This window comes from Amblyomma americanum, chromosome 8 (genome assembly GCF_052857255.1).
Source record: "Amblyomma americanum isolate KBUSLIRL-KWMA chromosome 8, ASM5285725v1, whole genome shotgun sequence".
NCBI lineage: Eukaryota > Metazoa > Arthropoda > Arachnida > Ixodida > Ixodidae > Amblyomma > Amblyomma americanum.
The window spans coordinates 22798785-22823616 of record NC_135504.1 but is presented as its reverse complement, the minus strand read 5'-3'; the positions used below and the strand labels follow the sequence as shown (position 1 = coordinate 22823616).

Here is a 24832-nt window from a genome sequence, read left to right as displayed (position 1 = left end):
GCAATTTTATAAACGACTTGTGTGTGTGTGTGTGTGTGTGTGTGTGTGTGGTGGGTATACTATTCTCGACGGCCGTAGTTCGGCGAAGGCGAGGAGCGCTCCTTCTCCAGGGCGCGCTGCGGTCCTCGCGAGGCTGGCAAGCGGCCGCGTTTGAAGCGCGCCGCCTTGAGCGCCATTGTTGCTTTCTCCGTGCTCTTCTTCTCGCCTTGAGCGCAATTGTTGCTTTCTCCTTGCTCTTCTTCTTCTTCCAAGTCTGCCTCGGGGATTCCCCGCGGCTCGCCGCTGTTTTTGACGGGCGCCCTCTCCTCCACCGCATTTCCTCACTGCTCGTCTTCGCTTTTTTTTTTGTTCGGTGTTCGAGCGTATAAAGTGCGTTCGAGGAGGCCTCACTATGATCTGTGGCCACCTGGCGGTGTAACTTCCAGTCTCCGTTGTCGGTCTCGAGTTTTGCCGCAATTTGGGCCGAACGGCGCTGCCCCTTTCGAGCGGGCTGACGGCGCGGTGTGCAACACTGTTGGTTGGGAAGAACCTGTAAACATCTCGAAAAAGGACGTATAGAAATGGCTGGGGAGGGGTGAGCGAATACCGACCCAACTGACGACTTGACTGTTATATAGACTCTGGCTTACAGCCCGCTCGCGTGGTGTCGTGCTTTAGCTTTATATGCCGCTCCTCTCTTCGTTCTAATGCTGCATGAACCTGGTCGATACAAAGTGATGTGTGACGTGAGCACTGCCTTCACGCGTTAGCCGTCGTAAGGAAAAAGAAAGCACTGTTCCCGTCTCGTTTCGTTCCACCGTGGCATTACTCTCCTATTCGAGCCGGTGTATAACTGTATAGCGATTGTAGGCACTACGTCTGTGCTCTCGGGTGCATTTTCAAGCTCGGGACTGATTCCGCTGTTTCTCATGAGAACTCATCGGTGCAAGCTTAATTAACCAAGCCACTACGCTGTTCGCACGATCATGACAAGACGTGTGGGGGCATCGTAGGGGTGTTGTGCAATTTTTCGCTTAGAAGCAGTATTGTAAAATCCCGCACAAAGCTTTACAGTATATTAGTGAACGCAGTCGGCCATTTACGGTTCTTTTTTTTTTTTCAGGAAAGAAAGTAAGGGAAACTTCGGGACTTTTCGCCCTCCTGTACAGCTAAGAAATTAAGTGGCAAAAAATAGCTGTATACCTTACCTCACCACTCACAATGATTAGTATTCGATGTAGATGAATGTTCGATATAGACGTAAGCCTGGAACAATGTATGCGCACTTCTACGAGGGGAGTGCTCCAGGCGCATCGGAGGCATTCGCGCCAAAACCGAGACTCTATATAAAGCTGAAACGGGTTGAAAGTTCCCAGAAATGTGAGGAAGGTGGAAGCTACGCAGCATTCGACCTGCGGGTGTGCGGGGGGGGGGGGGGGGGGGGGGGGGGTCGCACCGGAAACTGTGATACGTAAACACGAGTCGCTGCAGCAGGTGTATACGCGTCGTGAAGGAAGCACGTTGCCGCGCTTCAGTCGGCGTCTGTATATATACCTGAAGCCACTTATATGTACACTGTACACGAGGTATCGCTTGCGTGTCTTTCCGCGTAGCGCAGGGCGTACAGTGTGTGCGCGTACACGCTGGGTGTGTACGCTCTGGAGGGGCCCCGCGAAGTGGCGCGTGCAATCGGTCGACGACATCGGTTCGTCGTCACCCGCGCGAACTGGAGCACCGCCCGACTCCCGGCGTGTACGCGGTGGCATCGGGTCCCCCCCCCCCCCCCTCCCCTGCACTCCCATCTTCTTCCCGTCTCACTAAATGCATGCAGGGTGCGTCGCTCAGCACTCGGGAGATTGGCCTCGGTTAATCGACGGGCTAAATCACCAAGCGGCATTCGCACATTATATACCTATATAGACATTGGTACAAATTAACGGGGCACGATCGAGGAAGATGCACAACGCTATACTAGAGCTCCTGAACCGACCCGTTTATTTGCTGCTAACGTCGCGCGTAATAATAAACCGACTGCATATGCCGACTTCGCAGTCTATTCGCTGCCGATTCGCAGGCTCCTAAATGACAAACCGCGCCTAAGGGAAGCACGAACAGCTTGGTGCAGAGAGGCGTTCCAGCTATGGGAAAGTGAAGCGCTGACGAAGATGGGAGACCCTCACGCACATCACTTCACTGAAGCTAAACACTATAAGCATTTATAAGTCATTTTGCATACTGGAGCCCAGTGTAGAGATCGTCCCGTGTTTAACCGCTGCCTGCCTCCGGCCTGAGCCACGCTGCACCGTATTGTCGAGCGAGGTGGCTCCCGCAGGAGATGCCAATCTCCGCGTGGCCGAGCCAGTGCAGTCTCTGTTCTGCATATCATCACCGTGGCACGTAGCCACACTCGCGGTTGCAGTGGCATCGGCAGTGAGTCCTCGGCCCAACCCGCCACTTATAAGCGAATCGGAGCCCTCCTTTCACCGAGCGCGCACTGTGCAGTAGCAGTGGCTCGCCCCTAGATGGGGCGTTGTTGTCGCATCTCGTGCCAGATATCTCGTTCATCCGTGTCTGTTCTGCCGGATGACGACTCGTGGCCCGCATTCGGATTCCTTGGTCGCCGAACCCTGCGGCCGCCACTTATGGGAGCGAAGTTGTTATGCATGTGTACTCGCGCTGAGCGCTCTGCTGTGCACGTTTTCACGGCCTGGTCGTATACAGCCCTACTGAAAAATGTATATAGGTTTGAATGGGTCGGCAAATAGGATTATGGCACATTTGGTTTGGATTTATAGGATGGACATCCCAAAGCGGCTCAGTCTATTAGCGACGCCGTAGTGGAGGGCTCCGGATAATTTCGACCACCTGGGGTTCTTAACGAGCACTAACAACGCACAGTACACAGGCCGTTCACATTTTTTCTCCATCGAAGTGATACAGTAGCGGGCGGGTTCGAACCCACGACTTGCATGCACTGTGTGATGTAAGTGCACGGTAATTAACCACGGGCAATCGAAGTTATACGGAGCCCTCCACTAAGGAGTCTCTCAAAGGCTGAATAGCTTTGGAAGCTTCATCATATAATGTTAAACGAAATGTGCCATAATCCTATTTGTCGACCTATTCAAACCTGTACACAATTTTCAATAGGGAGCTTAGCGTTAGAACTGCTTAGCGTACGTTCCTCTACTGTCCCCGGTGCCCTGTACGCTATTTCCGTTGAGTGATGAGCCAAATCGTTTGAACAAAACCACTGAAGGGAGTGAGGACTCTGCTCGCCGGCCCGGTGACGACGTCACAGCTCTATATCGAAGACAATCCGTCGCTCTGTCACCGGTCGTTGCCAAAGATGTCAGGAGGATCGCTCAGCTCTTGTCTCTCAAGATGTGGTGCCAAATTCTGTCACGGGTTTGGAATACGCCTTCCTCTGACATCAAAGACAGTTGCACCGGAGACAGGTGAAGCTGGGCGAAGCATTGGGTTGGCGTTGTGAGTTGAAGAGGTTTGTCGCAAGTGGCTCTGTGTTCGGACCGGTGTGGTCTTTGGCTCGCGGATGGAGGGTGACCTGCCGCATGCGGTCCAGGAAGCCGAATGCACAGAGTCCTGCAGACACCGACCAAGTATAGATTCCCCGTTCTCTAGGCGTTGTTCTTGTTGGGTATGTTAAGGTGCTGGCATGTATGGCCCAGCACCCCACCCGCGCTGAGTTCAAGAAATTACTTTGGGCCCGCACCCTCCTCCGTCCCCCGCATCTGCGTAGACAAGGTGAGAGGTGGCCATTGGTTAGATTCTTTCAGACGTCAGGCAGCTACCGTGGCCGCGGCCAATAAGCTGCTTAGCTCCGGCGGGTCGGGAAGCTCCGTTCGCAGAGAGTGGTCGGTGAAGGAGCGCCTACCTTCCAGCGTGCAAAAAGTGACGAGAGGAGAGGGAAAGGCGCGAAGACGCCGAAGTTCAAATTTTGACTACAGATAACTGAGCTTCTACAAAGCGCCTTAAAAAAAATTCTTGCTGGGCACTATTCGTGAATCGGCGTGCTTCAATATCCCAGGCATGCCGCAACTTTATTAGAGCCCCCTTCACAGCCCCTTAAAATCGCGTTTCTCACGTTTGGGTTGCGCGCTGTGCGCTTTAACACGCACAGACCTGCGACTGCGCATATCAGTTCCGGTTCCGGTTTCGGCCGTTTATGCAAGCGCCGGCACGACGCATTTCGCTGCGGCTCTCCGCGACTGCGGAAGCGACCGGCGACGACTCCGAGAGCCGGGGCGTTTTCTAGAGACAGAGAGAGACGACGTGTGACGCCGTGTTATTAGGACACCACGCGAAGGAGGGGGAGGAGACACTGCTGCCAGCCGTCAACTTGCCCCCGCAGCCGCGAATTCCACGGCGTCACTCGGCGATGATCTGTGGACCGTGACGCGGCCCGCGGTCGTCTTCCTAGCACCTCTTGGTGTCCGTCTACCCCTTTTTTAATCTTTTTTTTTTATGCCACCATTTTCGCGTTCTCGCGCCTGTCAGGGCATCACCTTCTTCGGCGGCGTTCTTGGTGACGCCCGTGAGGAGGGTGTTGTGACCTTTTCCGAAGATCCTGGTCTGCCGTAACTTCTCGGACTCCACTCTTCGCTGTAAGCTCTGGCGGAGGAAGAGGAGGAAAGGTGCGCGAGAAAGGAGGTGACGGCTGGGCCACTCAGCGTCCGGAGCGACTGCGAGGTCGCAGGTGGCAATGCCCTCTTCCAAGATTTTTCAGGTATAAGCGCTGGGCGATTAGCGCAGCAGGCTCGCCATGACACCCCAGCGTACTCCCGTGTATACGAGTGCGGACATTATTAAAGGAAACACCCAGCTCCCCCAGAAGTTCCAGGTTTAGTTTCGAGGGAGCTTTGCGAGGATCTCTTTCCTAGGTAAACGACGTGGCTGTCGGCGTAATGGCGCAACCCTATAGACTCAGTGTTCACGTCCTGGCCAAGGGCAGTACTATTCAGTTGGACCTGAGCTGTTAGGTGCAGCATTTGTCAAAAGTAGAAATTGGAGGAGACACTTAAGCTCTGCCTTCAGGGTATGGCGTGATAGCGTTTATGAGTTTATGGCCAATATATGTGGAATCAGTCGTTCTCAACTTTACATTCATAAGTCCCTGGGAGTCCTCACACCACTCCTTCCGCAGTGGTGCAGCGGTTAAGCGATGCGCCACTGCCCTGCGATGGCAGGTGCTGCCACCGGTGGGGCGTGCTCTGCACAAGTTGCACTTCGCGAGCAACCTCTCGCGATCAATCATTAATTTAGCTGATACCTGCCACAGTGCGCAGTTTGTTCACAATACGGTGGGTAGGTTCCCTTGTAAAAATGGTCTATGGACAGTCTATAGACTTCTCATAGGCTCTAGTGCCTTCCTATAGATTTCTTTTTTGTAGATTCATAGTCTACAGACTGTCTATAGGCAAAAGTCTACCAAAAGTGTATGGTCATAAATCTATAGACTGTCTATAGGATTCGTATTGTCTTTAGACTGTTGTCTAGTTTTAGTCTATAGAGAGTCTATAGATTTTATAGACGGAAGTCTATGGACAGTCTATAGAAGTTTTTGTTAGGGTTGTGATGACGCCACAAGGTCACGTGGTCTAGGTGGCCCGCCTACGTTGCTTCTCCTGCAGGTTGGTGGCCACCGGGGGCCCCCTATACGCCACCCCGTTTTTCGCTCACAACACCGACCGCGGACTCCCTGGGTGACGGGACCTGGATGTTTGCTCCTAAGCCTCGCGTGGGGCTCCCCCCTAGCTTCCCTGGAAGCCCTAACTTTCGGAAAGGGTAAAGACGACAGTTGTCTCCTTCGGGATATTTTGGCAACGTTGGCGATGCATATAACGAAGCCCCACGGCGTGTCCCAGAACGAAACCCTTTGGGGTCTGCACTTTCGACAAAGCCATGCGCACGAGGACCGGTTCGAGAAGCAAGGCAGTCAAACGCGTTCAGGTCGCTCCAGAAAGCTGGGCAGCCAGCTCGCAGCGCGAACGCTCGCTGATTGTGTAGAGAGTACCGGAACGAAGGATGACACGGCTGGGTTTACTCCACGTGTTCCAGCGGCGCCAGAAAACTGGATCAGCGGTCGTACTCGGCTGGAGGTGCGAGTCTCTGCACCGTGCGACTCGAATCGGAGGGCACACGTGCACACAGAGAGAGGTAACTGAGACGCGCTACGGCTTCTTAACGCCGCACATGCGCAGCGTGACGAAAACTGCGAGGTTTGACGCGTTCAGGTGTGACAGTGCACACTGTACTACTGCTACTAAGTCCCACATTCGCACTGCACGCCTACTTACTCCTTGTTGAAGAGGTGTGAAAGCACGTGCAACGAATGAAGCGAGCTGGGTTTCTTTTTGATCGCTCCTACAGAGATGACAGATATGGGCCAGATATAATTTAGTTTAGTTTATAGGCGTTTAAGAATGACTTGGAAACTGTACAGCTGTGTTCGAAACGTGTATACAGGACGTTCAGAAGGCGCATAGAAATGATTTAGAAGGCGTGCTGGAGGCGTACAGAACGCACGCAGAAGTTGTTCAAAATACTTTCAGTTGACAGCCTAGCGTTGCTTTTAAGTTCCTCCACGGCCTACACACCCTAAACACGAATACGCCTATATGGGAGTAAAAAGGGAGTAGGCTCTCCTCTATTGCACGCCCTTTTATAAAATGGTACCCAGTAGAGGAGAGTTTACTCCCCTTTTTACTCCTTTTTGTTTAGAATGTAGGACTTTTTTTAAATTTGTGATCGCGTATACCACCCGGGACAAGTTCCCACCCGTCTGTGCTGAAGAGTTTTCAAGATCCGCTTGCGCAAGTCATTCGGTCGCTCTAATTCTTTCAGGTGTGCCCGTAAAACTGAATGTGCCACCTTGACTGCTGTGAGGCGTAGTAGAAGTGGGAACAGCGTGTATTTGCATTTTAACCTACACTCTGCTTCTCTCCGCTTATACTTTTACCTATAGTTACCCACCGCGGTGTCACAGCGCTAGTGGCGTCTCGGACGCTGCAGCACCAAGGTCGAGGGATCGAATCCCCGCCGCGGCGGCCGCAAATGCAAAAGGCGCGCCCATGTGCTATAGCTGTGCGAATTGGGAACCCTCCACTGTATACAGACGCCCTTCATATATGTGTATACCTTTGGGACGTTAAAATCCCGACACATATTATGTACACCTAATAAAAATGGTCTGTAGACAGTCTATAAATTTCTCATAGGCTCTATTGCCTTCCTATAAATATTTCTTTTTGCCTATTCATAGTGTACAGACTAAAGTCTACTAAAGGTGTGTGGCCATAAATCTATAGATTGTCTATAGACTGTCTATAGCATTTGTGTTGTCTATAGACTGTTCTCTAGTATTCGTCTATAGAGAGTCTACAGACTTTATAGGCAGAAGTCTATGGACAGTCTATAGACCGTCTAAAAAATTCCGTAAGGGGTACCACCTCTCTCGGATTGTTCCGCGCGCGTAACTGGCACGCCTCCCTCCGCCCGCCTGTTGCGCCAGACGGGTTCGCCGCCGCGCCGTTAACTGTATACGCGCACGGCCGGTCGCGAGTGCGTCGAACGCAAACGAGCGTGCGGCGTGTGAACGGCCGTAATAGCAGTTTCCCCGGCGCCGCGTGCGGCCGTAGCTCGCCGCGAACGAGCCTGACGTCGTCCTCGTGTACGATACCGACCCGCCTTTCCTTCATCGCTTATTGTCGTCTGGTGTCCCGATTTGCAAATGTGCGCCGCCCTATACCTCGCTTTCTTTCTTTCTTTATTTCTTTCTTTCTTTATTTCTTTTCCGTGCCTATACCCTCTTTTCCTTCGTTTGCCGAGACAGCGCCCCCCCCCCCCCCCCTTCCTCTCCATGCAAAACCGTTGTGTGTGTCTGCGACCCGCTCAGCCGGGTTCGACCCGGGATAATTGGCCTCTGCCCGCCGCCGGCTCGGGCACGACTTTTGGACGCCGCGGACCGAGCATGCATTGATGCATGCTCTCGTACGAGTCACGTGCAAGGGACGGGGAGGTCGCGTGTATGGTGTATGCATTTGCGCGGACTTGGGACGTATAGTATATGCCTCGTCGTGGCTATTCCTATCCTGTGTGTGTGTGTCTTTTCTGCAGGGCGCTCCGCGTGTCTCCGCAATGGAGGGAAAAAAAAAAAACGACTGTCGTGCATCCCGCATTCGTCTTGGGCTGACCGTCTTGACATGTTCCTCCGCTTGTTTTTGGCCATGATGTTTTTCTCCTTCGATGTGCACGGCCAGTCGGAGACGCATAGTCTAGGAACGAAGGTGCGGCAGGGGTTAGAGGAGATAGCTAGCGCTAGTCGATAACGCCATAGATAAGATTAGCGTTAAGAATTGTGAACTTGAGCAGTGTATGTCATGCGTTCATGTTACGCCGATATCTGATTATCTTTTCGGTTGGGAAGGGCGGGAACAGTGAGAAAATGTGTCGGCTAGGGTGATTGGCGAATATCATTACTCGAGGTATCTACACGATCATTCGGTAATGTCATCGTTGAAGTATACCCTCATCCTATGGGGCAGAAACGTGGAGGATAACGTAAAGGGTTAAACTGACCTTAAGGACGGCGCAGCGAGCTATGGAAAGAAAAATGATGTGCCCTAGAACATATATTACGGTGGTGTCACGTGGACACCATCGGTAGCCACTGAGCGACGTATATGTTCAATTAGTGGAAGTGTGTCTGCAGCGGAGATCACTGTTCCATAACAGGGTAATTTAGTGCGATAACCAGTCAGCAGGTACAAAATTATGAGGGGCAATAAGTGATGTGACATATGACGAGGTCTAGGTGAAAATGGAGGCTAACGAAAAGGGTTCAGCTTAAGTTAAGGACAACGCAGCGAGCTATGGAAAGGAAAATTGTATAGGTGTAACGTTAAGGGACAGGAAGCAGGCAGAGTGGGTGTGGGAACGAATGCGGGTTATTTAAATCCTAGTCGAAATCAAGAGGAAGAAATGGACTTGGGCAGGGCATGTGATGCGAAGACAAGATAACAGCTGGTCCTTAAGGGTAACGGTGTGGATTACAAGAGACGGCAATCGAAGCAGGGGGCGGCAGAAGGCTAGGTGGGCGGATGATATTAAGAAGTGTGCGGGGATATGATGGCCGCAGCTGACACGTGACAAGGTTAATTGGAATGATATCGGAGAGGCCTTTGTCCTGCAGTGGGCGTAGTCGGGCTGATGATGATACCTTCATCATTAAGGTACAGTGTGCCCTATAGGCTGGCGAAAGACGTGAACAAATGGAGATGTGCCGAAGGTGTTCTTTATTGTGGTGCCGTTGATTGGGATGTTTGACGATGGGTTACCGGTTTTCATGCGGTCGGTTTGATCTAGAAGCGCGGAGGTCTTGCAGAAACGCTTGGCTGCCGGTGGAAGAAAAGAATTGGTTGGCAAAATCATCGCTCGGCCAAATACGCACGATTCTTCCATTATTTCCCGTAAAACTGTGCTCGAGACATGCGCGGCGAGAATTTTTCTGTGAGCTCCTCGGAGATGGCTGTGTTAGTCAGCAAAAAAAAAAAGAAGAAAATTCTATGCAAGAGCTGTCGAGTTCTGCTTGCAGCTCACGCTGCCAGTAGTGCATGGTATGCATTTCTACCCATTAACTTTGTGCTGGCGTGCGAAGGACAGGATTTCCGACCAAGACATGGAGTGTCTTTTATCAAGCAGAGAGCTCATTACAGTTCAGAGACTGCGCGCCCGTATAAAAATGATCTATGGACTGTCTATAGACTTCTCATAGACTTCATTGCCTTGCTATTGGTATTTCCTTTTGTCTGTTCATAGTCTTTTTGACCTTGCATCTATGGAAAAAAAAGTCTAGTGAGTGTATGGCCATAAATCTATAGGTTTGGTTTGGTTTATAGGGGTTTAACGTCCCAAAGCAACTCAGGCTATGAGAGACGCCGTAGTGGAAGGCTCCGGAAATTTCGTCCACCTGGAGTTCTTTAACGTGCACTGACATCGCACAGTACACGGGCTTCTAGAATTTCGCCTCCATCGAACATAAATCTATACATTGTCTATAGGATTTGTATGGCCTATATACTACTCTATAGGATTTGTCGACAGAAATTCTATAGACTTTATAGACAAGTATATACACTTTGTAGACTGCCCGAATAAATTTTTGTTCGTCGTAGTGCGCAGTATCGTCTTGCGAATCGTAGAGACAGATCTTACGATTTCCCATGTGCCCATTCGGGTTTATCTGGAGCACCTTCTCACCGCTGTGGTCAGTCCGGTGTTCTGTTGTCCACCTGGCGGTATACGCCGCGGGGGCCTTGGGCCGTTAACGTCGGGCACATATGACCCGCGCGTAGGGAATGACCGCGCCGTTAGCGTTTTGTATATAGCGCTCGTGCTTTCTCCGGAGCACGGCGCGTCGTCGTGCCTCACGACCCGGCTTTGTGTACCTAACGTTACCGCAGAGCGACGTGCACTTCCTGGTTAGTATAGTCACAAGGAGAGGGGCAAGAGGGGGGGGGGGGGGGTTCTACGGCTTTCACGGTCCGGACAGCCCTGCAGCGTATATTGAGCTAGCCGTCGCTTATATCGTCGCGGTGAACGTCAACTTTTCCCTTCGGGCTGGTGGACCCGCCGCGGTGGCTCAGTGGTTAGGGCGCTCGACTACTGACCCGGAGTTCCCGGGTTCGAACCCGACCGCGGCGGCTGCGTTTTTATGGAGGAAAAACATCTAAGGCGCCCGTGTGCTGTGCGATGTCAGTGCACGTTAAATATCCCCAGGTGGTGGAAATTATTCCGGAGCCCTCCACTACGGCACCTCTTCTTCCTTTCTTCTTTCACTCCCTCCTTTATCCCTTCCCTTGCGGCGCGGTTCAGGTGTCCAACGATATATGAGACAGATACTGCGCCATTTCCTTTCCCCCCCAAAAACCAATTATTATTATTATTCGGGCTGGCCCGGTAGCAACTTTGTCCCGTTCTTCTGTGCACGTGTTTCGGAAATGCAGGCACAGCCTTCGGCCCGCCCATTCAGTCGCGTGGGAGCGGGCGCGTTCGAGCAGTTCATGCGCACCCCTGTTCATGAACTGTCGCTCAACGAATGCTGCTGCCGCTTTCGGTCATTCCTATATATACAGAGCGGACAACGCGTATTATATATACTTTTCCTCCCTGGGCGGTCGCCTATCTTCGTTTTCTTTAATGCCGAGTTTTTCCGCCCGTCCATCGGTGCATCGACCCGCCGAAACGTCGTCCAAGGGTTACCCGGATGCAGACAGGACCGTGTCTCGCGCGCAGTGCAGTGCGCACTGCGGTGGTGGTAGCACAGCGGGCGTGCCCCTTTCCCCCATCGCCCCGCCCTCTTACGGCGTTGCGTGGAACTAGCAAAGCGCAGTGAGCTGTGTAGGTATGCATTACTGGCCGCTCTGGTGTGGGTTTATACAGGCACGGCTTAGGACATATATGCAACACACAGGCCCGGCCGTTGTGTACTTTCCTGCACCTGTCCGCGGTGCTGCCGAAAGTTACCGGCGGACGCATAGCTGTAGCGAACCTTGCTCTCCTGTCCTGCGCCCCCCCCCCCCCCCCCTCTCTCTATCTCTCTGTCTACCCTTAGCGTCGTCCAGGACGTCGTGTTCCCACGATTATCGTCCACTCTTCCTTCCCCCTTCGGAGATTCGAACCGTCCCTGGTTCGGGCGGCTAACGGCGTGCGTTTATTGCGTTTGCGTGAACGACGTTATGCTGCGCTTTCCTTTTCAAACAGCTTTCCCCGCCGCCGTGGCCGTATCGTTCCGAGTTCGCCGCTCAGTGCGAGCTGTATATCCTGTGCACACATGTTTGCGAAGCGTGTCGCTTGTTCGCGAGGGATTCCACAATGTTCGGGATTGTCCTCGACGATGCACGCGGGCTTTATAACTAAATAGTTCGGAATCGCGCTTGGAGCGCAGTCGATTGCCACCTAGCATTCAGAGTCAAAATCGTTTTTTTTTATTGTTCAAAATATAACATTAACAAAATTATACGGAAGGATGTCCCGTAGTGAAAGACTGGTATCAAACCTCCTGTATTAATAGGCAGAAAGGTAGTACATGTGCAAAGCATAGCAGCTGTAAAAAAATTCCATCAACCTCGTATGTTCGTATGTTCAAAATATAACATTAACAAAATTATACGGAAGGATGTCCCGTAGTGAAAGACTGGTATCAAACCTCCTGTATTAATAGGCAGAAAGGTAGTACATGTGCAAAGCATAGCAGCTGTAAAAAAAAATCCAGTAACCCCGTATGCGGGAGGTGCGGGGTTCATTTCCCAGTGCCGCTATGAATCCACCGGTGATACAACCGGTATACAAGTTTTTCGCTCTTCTGATGGTATACGCTTATTTGTGGTGAAATGCTTGGAAAATCTCTTTGAGCCTACCTTGAGTATAGACCAACATACCTTGGTCCGAGCTGCCCCTGTGCCATAAAAAGTAAGTCGCTGACGACACTGGTTACTGGTATAGTTAATAAAGAAAGGCATATGCAAATATATATGAAAGCCTATATATGTACAGGTTTAACAATGATTGCAGGAGTTGTACAATAAAAAAACAACAAGGAAAAGAAAGCGAGATTAAAAGTAGTAGATACGTAGTTGTGTTTGGATTCCATCCGGACAACCGTTCAGCTTTAATTCTTTGATTGGTCCTAACATAGTTTTTGTGTACGAGTAGCTCCGATATGAAAAGGGAACATTGAGTTTGTACACAAAAGATGCCCGTGTGCGATGCGAGATCAGCGTATGTTTAAAGATCCCCAGGGTATAGTCTAAGTTAATCCTGAGGAGTCCTCCACTACGGCGACCTCATAGTCCATGTGTCGCTTCGCGACGTTAAACTCCGCAATTCTTCATTTTTTTTCTTTAGGAAACATGGAAAGCTGCGTTCTTCAGTATGCGTGACGCTTAACGTAGCTGCATCAACGAGGACATGAAGTACGTTTTGTGGCGGTGCATCTATTACGCTCATCTGTGTGTCACGCGTAAAACTGATCTCAACCTTCTCCCTTTTCGTTTTCAGTTAAACGCTTCGCTTGAAAGCAACGCTGTGCGCATAATCGCATTTCGCGGTGCGCTCCGGTTACACCTCTGCTACGTCCTATTCCGTGTCGAAACACGGACGTGGACGTGCTTCGCGTCTATGGCTTGCGACCATTGGTGAGAAACTACTGCCGTCTCGTATCAAAAGTACTACGCGTGCGTGCATGCGTGTGCGTGTGCGTGCGTGTGTTCTGCAGCGTTGTATGAAATTCAACGTGGTGTCGAGCTCGTCAGCGCTCTATAAAGGAGCAGGACAAATTAGTCGATTCGCGTCGGTTTATTATAATCAGTCCGCGTTACTTCGCATATTATCGCAATGGACTCTGCAAAGCTCGCTTAATTACGCGTCTACAGCTCGAGAACAATTTCCGCCCTGCCTTTATTTATTCTTCACTGCCTCGCACATACCACCGTATAGTTCCATGCGTTCTAGCCCCATTATCTGTCGTGTTAGCCGGTCAGTCTTGCTAATACGAACTAGCTTATCCCCGGCCTGCTTATATTGCCCACTTCTTAATCCTGCCGCTCTTTCGACGATGTGATGCGTGTCCTCTTGTTTGCCTCCATCGAGAGCCTATTCGACCGGATAAACAAACAACGTATACACTGTCTACATTGTCCAGCGGTCGACCGGAAGTGAGGACGCGTGCGCGTACAGAGAGGTCGGCCTCCGAATTCCGGTGCGTCCAACCGTGCTGTTGCCGCCGCAAACCAGGCACTGTCTTCTTGCCGAGGAGACAGCGTGGGTCTGCGCGGCCGGCCGCTGGGCGCCGCTCTGTTATTACGCGCCGAGGTGAACCGGCTGCGGTGCGCAGCCGTATACACAGAGAGATACGACGGGTCTTTGCTCTGCCCGCCGAAGTCTCTCCCTCTCGCTCTATAGGTGTATCCATGTGCTCTGTCTTGGTGTGTACGCGTAGCGCAGAGCGCTCACTGGTCGGAGCCTGTCGTTGAGCCGGATTGTATCTGTATACCTTGCCTCAGCGCTGCCGTCCGGCCGGAGGTCGTCGTCGCCGGCCAAAATTCACGCGTGCCGGAGCGGATACGAACAACGATGGGTGCACGGAAAAGCCATCGTCGGGATCACCCTCCTCGCTTGCCCTCTCTCTCTCTCTCTACTGTCCGGCACGGTAGAAACGTGCAGTTGCGGGGAAGCTGGGCCTCGGCGGACCCAGCGGACCGTATTCGCAAGTCGCACACTTAACAATGTCAGTGACTCGGTGGAAGCTTGTGGAAGCCTTGCCGCGTGGTTTGACCGCTGCGCTGGGAACGGCCGGTTTGGTGCGTATCGCTTTGTTGGCTCAAAAAGACTCCATTATTTGGAGGTACACTGCGCGTGAGGAGCGGGTTACCAAGAAATAAGTATTACTGTGTGCTCTGCGCGTGCTTTACGCACCTAAGGGTGGACCACTCTGTAGGAACGGTATACTTATCAGCGGTGGACTCTAAAAGAGGGGGTGGGGAAAGCCCCCGTCCCCCCACACTGGGGTCCCCCTGTTTGCAACGAGTAAAGCTCTAGAAATGAATCAAATCCCTCACGCACATAAATACCCTTTCCCTACGCCTCCCCTTTCTGGCAGTTGCGTATAAGTCCGCCCCCGATAGTCCCGGGGAGTTAAAGTGGCAAGCGAAGGGCGTAGCGAGCCATTCGGAAGCTTTACACCTTCCATAGGGCTGCACAGTTTTAAGAGGGGCTAAGCGCAGATGCGTTGCTCCTTCCATGCAATCCCTCCACCGCTCCATGGAAAGGTCTCTCAGCGGTCACCCTGGGCCGCTCTGCTGTTGGCGCCGTCGTGGCCGTTGCCTCCGTGCTTTGTGGTTTTCGAAAGGCGTGGATTGGACATGGGAGGCACGATGGGACCGTAATCGAGGCTTGGAGCTAGTCGTGGTGCATCGCACTTTCGCCATCTCCTGTCGCTTAACAATGCCGTATTAATGGGAATTTAATTGATTCCCTTATTTCCTGCCCGCATTTGTCTCTCTTTTCGAGCCTCGTCCGCGGTGGCGCAGTGGTTACGGGGTTCGGCTGATGAGTCCGAAAGGCGCGGGTTGGCACCGTTCTGATGGAGGCGAAATGCAATATGCCCGTGTGTACTGTGCGATGTCAGTGCACGTTAAGGATTCCCAGGTAGTCTAAATTAATCCGGATCCCTCCACTATATATGGTACCTCTCACAGCGTATGTGACGCTTCGCGGCCTTAGGCCCCTGTTACCAATACACGAGTTCTCTTTTCGAAACGCAAGAGTCGTCCGACTAATGGTGCGCTTTTGAGAAGGAGCTTTACTACGAATCAGTGGCCAGTTTCTCTGTACAGATTTAATTGAAATTAATCATGCTTAAAGATTTATAGTGACTGTTTGCAGCAGCAATTTAGAACCTCGAAACTATAGATTTATTTATAGCGACTGCTAGGAGCAGAAATTGAAGCCCTTGATGATTATTTTTTTAAAGGATTGTCCGAATTAAGTCTATGAAATTCGTGAAGTCGAAACTTATTTTCTATAACTGTACGAGTCCTTAGCGAAGACTGTTGGCTACTTTTGCCGTTTCGAAGACGCCGGACACAGTGGGGAGAGGGGGGGGGGGGGGGGTGTATGTTTTTTAAATAATGATTTGGTTGCTACGCATGCGGCACTGCGCTTTATCTTTTTGATGTCAAAAGTAAATCATCATCTTACGACCAAACTCGGAATAACGGTGCGCTATAGAAACTGCGTTAACACGTACACTGTTGCCACGGAAACCTGCGCATCAGAGACCGGCCTGGGTCTTGGAAGAGCACACCGGCGCCCCCTGGCCGGCGGCAGATCGAGACGCGGCCGCGATGCTGCACGGTGTCGAGGGAGGGCACGCGGTGGGCGGGATGCGAACCCGAACCATTAATCTGCGGCCCGATACGCTCGTGCGGGACCGGTTGCGCCGCTTATGTGATGCCTCCTCCGGTTTCCGTGTCCGGTCGTGTCCGCGACGATGGATGTGTCGAATGGCTAAAAAGGGAGGAGCTCGGTGTTGCCTGCCTTGCGGGCTCGTTCGTATATCCCGTCGGTGCTTAGCGTCGGAAGAGAAGGCCTCAGACTAATAAGGACGGTGGGTTTTGTTTTGTTTTCCGTATCTGTTAAGTGGAAGCCCACAGGGCCGATGGGACCCCCCCCCCCCCCCCCGCACCTGTTACCAGGAGCGATCATGTCCCGCGGAAGACATTCCTTAGCTGTCAATCCGATGCGTGGCAATCGATGGAATGTGCATGCAGCGAGCTGCGTACGCGGAGTCACGCGCCCTGCACGTTCCAGGAGGAGCGGGGTCCACTGGGCTCCGCCCACTTGTACATTGCATGGCTATTGGTTCAGATTGGGCGAGAGCTGGGTTGGTAAAGCTCCGCCCAAGTATCGAAGGGTTTAAAACCCGTGGGAAACAACGATTTTGGACGAGCGCGCCGAGTCTCAAGCTCGGCCGTTTTTTACAGCCTTTTTTTAAACAGCCTTTTTTAAACTGCCTTTTACTCACCTGCCTTTTTATGTCAGTGCCGTCGTTAATAAATAAGTTTTGCTTTGAGAAGCTGGAATTACTGCCCCAACCGGCAACGTGTCGCCGGACGAAGACCTGAAGTACTCTTCGTACTGCTAAAGGCCGTTCCCATCCGGAGGAGGGCAAGAGGGAAGTTTAACTGGTGCCGTGACCAGGATCGTCTGAGCGGCTTCCTGCAGAGCGGTTGGAAGCAGTACCTTCCGGAAGATTGACGGCGCAACATCTTAATGAGAAGCCCCGGGGACCAAGGTCCAAGTGAGGCGATACCCTTGCGCGAGGCCTCGGAGTCAAGGCTCCACGTCAGCGCTGACAGCGAGGAAGCGGACCGACAGAGCGCCGGCGGCTGGCGACTTCTGCGGCACCGGCGCCTGGCGACTTTGAAGGCCGGGAGGACGTGAAGGGCCTGCTGCGAGCTACAGATTCCGGCCACCCTTCTGCGCCTCAGGACGTGACCTGCTGCTGCCACGAAGCAAGTGCCATGACCGACCGCCCGACAACGGAGTGAGTTTCCCCATTTTCACTTTACTTGCCTCGGGAGTGCTTGAGCCGTAGGGTTAGAACTACGCAAGGCACAATGGCTACATTCAGTTGGCAAAGCGAATATGGCTGTGGCTATGAGTATGAGTATGGCGCTCAGCGCGCAGAAATGTCAGAGGCCGAGCGGGCCATGGAAAAGGAGCGAGGCGACTCTATTATCCAAGAGCTGAAGCGCCAGTTAGCGGTAGCCGAAGAGAAGCTACGGCAGGAGAAGAAAAGGATTGCAGAAGAGCAACGCTCGCGGAGAGCGGCGCGTGTATTGCAGGAGCCGGCACAGACACAGCCATGCCCTATCATCGTGAACGACGCTGATCAAACGCTGATCGATGCGGCGATTAGAGAGGATAGCGGCAGCGGCATTCAATCTATGCTTATTGAGAGCAGTCGAGAAAAATCCCGGGTTCCTGCAGATAGTGCAGCGACCACCAGCGTCGAGGAGTCGCACGTTGTGCAGTCAACCTCAATTGTCGGAACAGAAAAGCAGCCGTTTATTCCCGAGGTGGAAGTGAGCTCCACGGACGTGGCCGGCAAAAATTCGACGCATGACACAACTGTGCAGGTCAACTCTGGCGAGGCAGCCGAGCAGGTTGTTGGCGGTGTTAATGGCACTGATGAGCGCAACGGCATGAACTGCTCGGACGGCCCGGTTGCACCGTGTGACCTTTTGTTGCCAGCTGAAGCACCAGCATGCCAGGCAGAGAGCTGCGAAAGCGGCATGTGCGTTCGCGTTCAAACGGCATGCGCAGCATTTACAACGGCGTCGGAGAAGCCCGCACAGCTGGGTAGGCTAGGCTGTTCTGAGCCGGAGAACTCAGATTCGTTCAACGCCGCAATAAGCTTGGCTCTAGATGAGGGGAATCAAAGCAGTGACGACGGGAGATTCACCTCATGCCCTGGAAGAAGTGAAGTTACGCTACCGCTGATAGAGGCGAAGCGCGACCCATGCTGCGATCTCCTTGCGGGTCTGGGCGACAGGCAGATCGAGAACATGGAGGTTTCTGATGACGAATTCATTGAGTTGCCCATGCCACGTTCTAAGAGGTTCTCTAGACCCGAGCAATTAAAGCCTTTCGCGGAGGCTTGTGCCCCATATGCGCAGACGGTCGGCCTCTCCTTCGAGGAAGATGAGAGAGACAACCCCAGAGCAGGACGAATGCGAGAATGGTGCTTCCTGAAGCGCGCAATGTACACTTTCGTGCGAACAGACATGTTCGATCCTGGGGGATAGGGACAAATGCATAATGGCCATAGCCTTAACCCACTTTGCCACTGCCAGGTTGCGATAGGCGTAAATATTCCTTGTGGCTCGAGCACACGATGGGGCAGTGAGTGAGAGTGGGGGAACGTGACGAGTGACTTTGAAAGTGATCGGACAGTTTCATGCCAGTGGGCAAATTGTGTCCTGTGTGAACTGTTCGCGTTGTGATTATATTTAATCCGTCTCTGACGAAGAGCACCGTGTTATTATGTGTCTTGCCCTCGTCGGGATTGTGTTGTGATGTACATAGAACTTCATGAAAACTGTGGTATGTTTTCTTTAACCCGTATTCATGGCAATGTTGTTGCACGTATGATTTTTCTTATGATTTTACCAAAGGGTCTGATTTGTGCTTGTCGTCCTGTTAACTGAAATGTGTAACTAAGAGTTGTGCTGGCGTCTGCATGCCTGAAGGTATCCTCCCTAGCATGTTTTTTCCTTCTTCCAATTGTTAGTAGGATGTAGAAGTGTATTTTTTTTTGTGCTGGTACAGCGGCCAGTGGGGGCCCGGACCCTTTTGCTTTCGCGCGTTTTGTATGTTGTAGAAGGCCGCATTCTTGGCGCTATTGTGGGCTTCGGTATGTTGGGTGTACAGCAAGTGTCCCCCCAACATTCTTGGTGGGGAGGTGTTAAGTGGAAGCCCACAGGGCCGATGGGACCCCCCCCCCCCCCCCCGCACCTGTTACCAGGAGCGATCATGTCCCGCGGAAGACATTCCTTAGCTGTCAATCCGATGCGTGGCAATCGATGGAATGTGCATGCAGCGAGCTGCGTACGCGGAGTCACGCGCCCTGCACGTTCCAGGAGGAGCGGGGTCCACTGGGCTCCGCCCACTTGTACATTGCATGGCTATTGGTTCAGATTGGGCGAGAGCTGGGTTGGTAAAGCTCCGCCCAAGTATCGAAGGGTTTAAAACCCGTGGGAAACAACGATTTTGGACGAGCGCGCCGAGTCTCAAGCTCGGCCGTTTTTTACAGCCTTTTTTTAAACAGCCTTTTTTAAACTGCCTTTTACTCACCTGCCTTTTTATGTCAGTGCCGTCTTTAATAAATAAGTTTTGTTCTAAGAAGCTGGAATTGCTGCCCCAACCGGCAACGTGTCGCCGGACGAAGACCTGAAGTACGCTTCGTACTGCTAAAGGCCGTCCCCATCGGTAGGAGGGCAGAGGAAAGTTTAACTGTATCCTCGCTGGTCAGGTTCGTCCAGACTGGCAGGCAGAAAAAGGTAAGAAATGCAGCGCTTCGCTGCTTGACGCCAGTAGAGTCGCAGAACGCAGCTTCTTTTCCCTGCCAAAGGAGCCCTTTCCAGCCAATGGCTTCGGCCGATTCTCATGACCCTGCTAGTGTGATAAAGCAGGGAGTGGTAGATGAAAGGGGGTAGTGCCGTCCCTTCATGGTCGGGTATAGACCCCCCCTCTCTATTGTGGCACCGCACACTGTTTTTTCACACTAGCAGGGTCATGAGAATCCCCCGACACCATTGGCTGGAAAGGGGTATTTTGACTAGAAAAAGCCACTTCTTTCTTGAGTTGTGTCCAACGGTAGTCACTTCGGTCATTTCTGCTGTTCGAATACAGGAACCTATTGCACGCACCATTGAAGAGCGAATTTATGCTTCTTGTCCGCCGTGTTTGTCCCGATATTTCGAAAATTAAACGTCGCGTATGCGACGTTTAATTGCTGCGAATTGGTATTTGTTGCGAACGTTTTTTGTTCTCTCAGCATTGGCAAACTTTATGGAGCGCAGCTTATTCGGTCACTTTGCTGTGTTCCCGCCGTAAAGCCTTCTGCCCCTTGCCGTATAGTGTCGAGTTGGTAGATTATAACGTGAGGAGCTTAACGTCCCCAAGCAACACATGAATGGGATATCTCGTATATATGAGTGACGCCGCAGTGGATGATTCCGCATTAGTTTAGGCCGCCTGCAGGCGGGACTCTTTGACGTGCTCTCATCACGCACAGACTTTTGTATTTCACCTCCATCGACCCCGCCGTGGTCGGCGTCGAACCCGCGACCTTAGGTCCAGCAGCCGGACGCCTGAGCCACGGAGGCAACCGCCGCGGGAAGTGTCGAGTTTCAGTTGTTGCTTCACTTTTTAAGTCGGTACAAGTCTTGCATGGCTGCCTCGTAAATAGTAATTATTTATACGCGAAAGATAGAAGAAATTTTAGCATAATTGTCGTATGATGCTGGTGCCTTCGTACGGACGTTATGCACTGCGGTGTCTTTCGTTGTTCATCCGCTTTTCTCATACTCCTCCTTTGGCACTAACCAGTAGTAACTATTACCAGTGACGAAGATGTGATTGCGGCATGTAGAGTCGCGCTTTATGTAGCCTGCAACAGATGCAGCGTGATGCGAGGACAGTTTGTATACGAGGTGGCGTGCTCGGACATGCGTATATATATACAAGTAGCGCTCCTCGCTAAAACACACACACAGCCATAGACCCTACCGCACTGTGCTCTCGCTCGTATGGGCTCGTATGTTCGTGAACATGACCGTCAAAAAAAGAAAAAAACTCGGCGTTTTTCTATTCCACTTACCGCCACTTGCTCCTACCAGCACAGTAGAGGAATTGCTACGCGCGGAAGTCACGCCCGCGGTGCTCCGTCACGGCGCCCATGACGTCACGGGCGACTCGCGACGCGGTCAGTGCATCAGCGTTATTGGTCACATTTAGCGCGGCTGTATGCACGCCAGGTCTTGATAGTTAGAGGTTTGCACCTAATCGCCTCGACCGATGTTACGGCAGGAGTTACCGAACCGCGCGCCCGGCTTCTTCGAGGAACCACGGGCTGCGCGCGTGCGAGGTCTCCGCCCATATGCGCTGTCTTGGGCGCTGTAGCTCACAGTCTCAGAAAAAAACAGCTGTCTGCAGGCGTGCGGGACTTTGTCCGCTCGCCTATTGCGCCGAGTCCCCGTGGACGTGAGCCGCCTCTCTCTCTCTCTCCCTCTCTGGGCGACACATGTGTGTTTCGAGATGTGGCTGCCGCTCAAGCTGCCTGCCGCAGCCGTTTTTCATCTCGGACAAAGGGCGATGTAAACACACACACACAAAAAAAAGGCCGCATGAAAACGTCTGCCTGCCCTGCAGATGAGTCACGCGGAACAGCGCGGAGTGCGCTCTCGCTCGTGCAGAAAACCGCAGGCTGCTGCTGTTCTCATCTGCGCCGCCGCCGTATAGTCCACGTAGTGCGGCGGCTGCGGACGGACCACCGAGTGTGGCGGAGGAGTGCCGGGTGGATCTTCGGGGTCCTGTTTATTTGCGCGGACACCGTTGCACCACCGGCCGAGCGACGAGATGTGGTCCTCGGACTCGCTGCTGCAGCGGTGCCTCGAAGCCATGCTCAAGGGCGACCCCATGCTGAGCAGCTGCGCCTCCTTCTGCTCGCTATGCGTCTGGGTGGGTGGTGGCCAGTCTGCGAGGATCACGGTGTCGGTCATTGGGTCTGTCCGCGCGGGTGATTTGGTCTTGATGTGTCCCGATGCGTGGGCGATTGGCATAGCGTGACATTACTTCCTGGCGACGTCAGCAGGAGTAAGTACAGTCGAACCTCGCTATAACGAGACAGTTTATAACGAAATAATGGATATAACGAAGGAATGACGATTTTCCTTGGAAGCTCGGTCAACACGGGCTATAACGAAGTAATCGCAAGTCCTCTTAAACTTCGTTATGACGAAATTCAACTGTAATCCGCACCAGTGGTGTATAGTATGGAGGGAGAGGTGTTAATATATTGCAGGCTGGTTCTCACTGTTTAGTGTCCGCTTCGGAGATATTCCTGGTTTGTATATTGGGTCGCACCTGGCTCCTTAATTACAGTTGTGCGTGGGAGTAGATCTAGGTGCGTCATAGTCTCTTGGTGTGTTGATGCTGGTCGTCAGACTATATTCCTCTTTGATCTTAGTGCATCAAAGGAAAGCAAGGCTGTGCAGCACGGCAGTGGGGAGAGGGAGTTTGCTGGCCACGGCTTGGGATTTAGAGCGCATCCTCATCACATTGGCTGTTGTGCATTGATTGTTCATTTCAGCGTTGACTGTGCAATATCAGTGCTTATAAGCAATGATAGGCTATTAAGCACCATGCATGCACTGCGCATTGCATGTCAACTAGGCAACTGTAGCAAGGGTGGAACGAATATTGCAGAATAGCTTCCACTGCTTTCTTTCAATGTCTGTAGACTGTTGGAGACAAGGCGGTATAGTGCCTGCAAAAGGCTTCGAGTTCCACTTCCCCTGTAATGTGGATTGAGTGTTTTGCCAATCCATGCCCTGAAAAAGGTTCTAGAGGTGAAATGGACACTGTTATTGTTCTGTTAGTGTTTCACCTCATTTGCACCCGTGCACGAGTGTCATCTGTTGATCCCCTCTTGTGTACTGTCTTAAGAGCTGCTCATTAAGTTGGGCTGTCAAGGGCCTGTGCTTCCTTTCAGTTTGCTAATCCTCTTCTACTATGGAATGTATGTGCACCTAACTGCTGGTCCCAGTTGGAATTTCTTCGGTGTGTGAGACCCACTGAGCAGCGGCCATGTTCACTCACGCGTGTCCTGTGCTCTCCTGCAGCACCTGAGCCGGCAAGCTGCCAGCCTGCGGGAGGTGAACGAGTCCCGGCTCAAGATCTACGAGCAGCTGGAGCAGAATGTGGCCGAGTTGGAGAAGAGCAACCAGCGACTACAGCAGGAGTCACGGGCCGACAAGAAGCGCATACGCAGGTATACATATATGTCGCCTTGCAAGGCCTTCAACACAGCTGGGTGTCATGTAGGCATATTCACGCAGTCCTTGTCATACGTCACATCACTTGCCCTGCATCAGTTTGCTCTCATTGAATGGTTCCTGCTATGGAGCCATACTATGGAACAGCGCTATGGAACAGTGATGTTCAGTGCAAACAGACCTTCACGAATTGAACATATACGTCGCTCAGTGGCTGATGACACTGCCGACGTTACACCGCTGTAGTTTATGTTCCAGGGCCTCAGTAATGCTGTTCGAATGTCTTCATTTTTGACAGCTGAGGGAAAGCATTGCTTTTAATGCAGTCTACTGAGTCTTGACATTCACTGTGTGCTTTCATTGTACTACCTGTGGCCATTCAGGTGGTTTTTAGTGTAATAATTGAATACGGCTTTTTACTGTGAAATAACTCGCTCTTTCTAACACAATTAATGCACCAAAGCCCCTGAATTAATTCATTTGTGTCAGTATTGTTTATGCACCCGTAAATTTTCTTGGGAGTTTTCAGTTTTTAATTTGAGATATGGCCACGTAACACTGCAGCCTCACTTTCGAACTGAATCACAAATTATTTGTTATTAAACTTGAAATGGCTGATCAGGCATCTTCAGCAAATCAGCCAAATAGTTGTGTGCAAACAAAGTTATACTAGCACACTACGCCATTTTTTGCTTGTGAAAATTTCAAAATTTTGTCTTTCCTCTATGGAACATGTAATCCGTAGCTTTGATCCTTCCATCTAAGCAAAATTAAAGTGGTGAAAGAGTTTATGTTATTCGATGCAGGTGTCAACTTTTCTTTTTCATCGCTGTACAGTAAAACGTCGTTAATCCTGACTTCAAGGGACCGGGAAAAATCTCCCAATTATCCAGTGTTCACAATTAACGAATGGCCCCCAAAAAGCTGCCAGAAATCGTTCACATCATGGTAAATTTATTTAATGAAGGTATATGAGGTGGTCGCCTTCTTTTGAGATGAAAACTGCACCTCAACAGCGGTTTTTTTGCAGTTACGTCTGGTGCTTTACTGCGTGCGCGCTATTCGGAATGTCGACGCAGAACAGCTCCGAAATAGCAAAAGCCTCCGCGACCCCCTTCACGGTGTGACGCGGTAGCAAGGGAGCGCGTACATTCAGGTGGCGAGAAAACGAAAAATTGGGATGGAAACGCCCCTTGGTGAGCAAATGAGAAGACTGACTGTCGGAGCTGCAAAAAAAAAAAAAGAAAACTCTTTGCGGCCGACCTGGTGGCACAGCCGCAGTCTAGAGTGAAACTCGGGGGGAAAAAAGGAAACCGAAACTATGCAGCCGCACAATTTTTCGGTGACGCAGTCGTCACTCTTACTGTTGCGTGCGCGTTAGAAGCGAGACGGCAGATCTCTGGCGTGGTATTCGACGTGACGCGGGATATTTTGACGATCGCCGCATGTGCCATTCATTCCGCGACACAGCTCGGTTGGTAGCCCGTCCGAATTCGCCAGTGTGAACCCAGCTGTGTCCGAATTAACGGGCGTTGTCCGGAACCGCGTCTACGGTCCAAATTGTCAGAATTGCCGAATTGATGCTTCATGAAATTTTGTGAAATCCAAAGTGTTTAGGGAGTAAAATTATGATATATGAATATGATATAAACTGCATCTTGAACATCACTGTAGTGGACCTAGCTTGTGCATCACCTGTGCTTTATGGCCAA

General features: G+C 51.8%; 1 protein-coding gene across 4 annotated transcripts in view; it reads left to right on the top strand.

The window, feature by feature from the left end:
* Nucleotides 1-24832, top strand: part of LOC144101102 (cerebellar degeneration-related protein 2-like) — a 138502-nt gene that overhangs the window by 102459 nt on the left and 11211 nt on the right. For 3 of the 4 annotated variants that reach the window (XM_077634116.1, XM_077634119.1, XM_077634117.1), the window contains exon 3: nucleotides 22968-23116. In XM_077634116.1, the coding sequence (XP_077490242.1) occupies nucleotides 22968-23116 (149 nt within the window). Of the gene's footprint in view, nucleotides 1-21478; nucleotides 21805-22967; nucleotides 23117-24832 lie in introns of those variants that run through there. The other variant, XM_077634118.1, reaches the window with a different exon arrangement.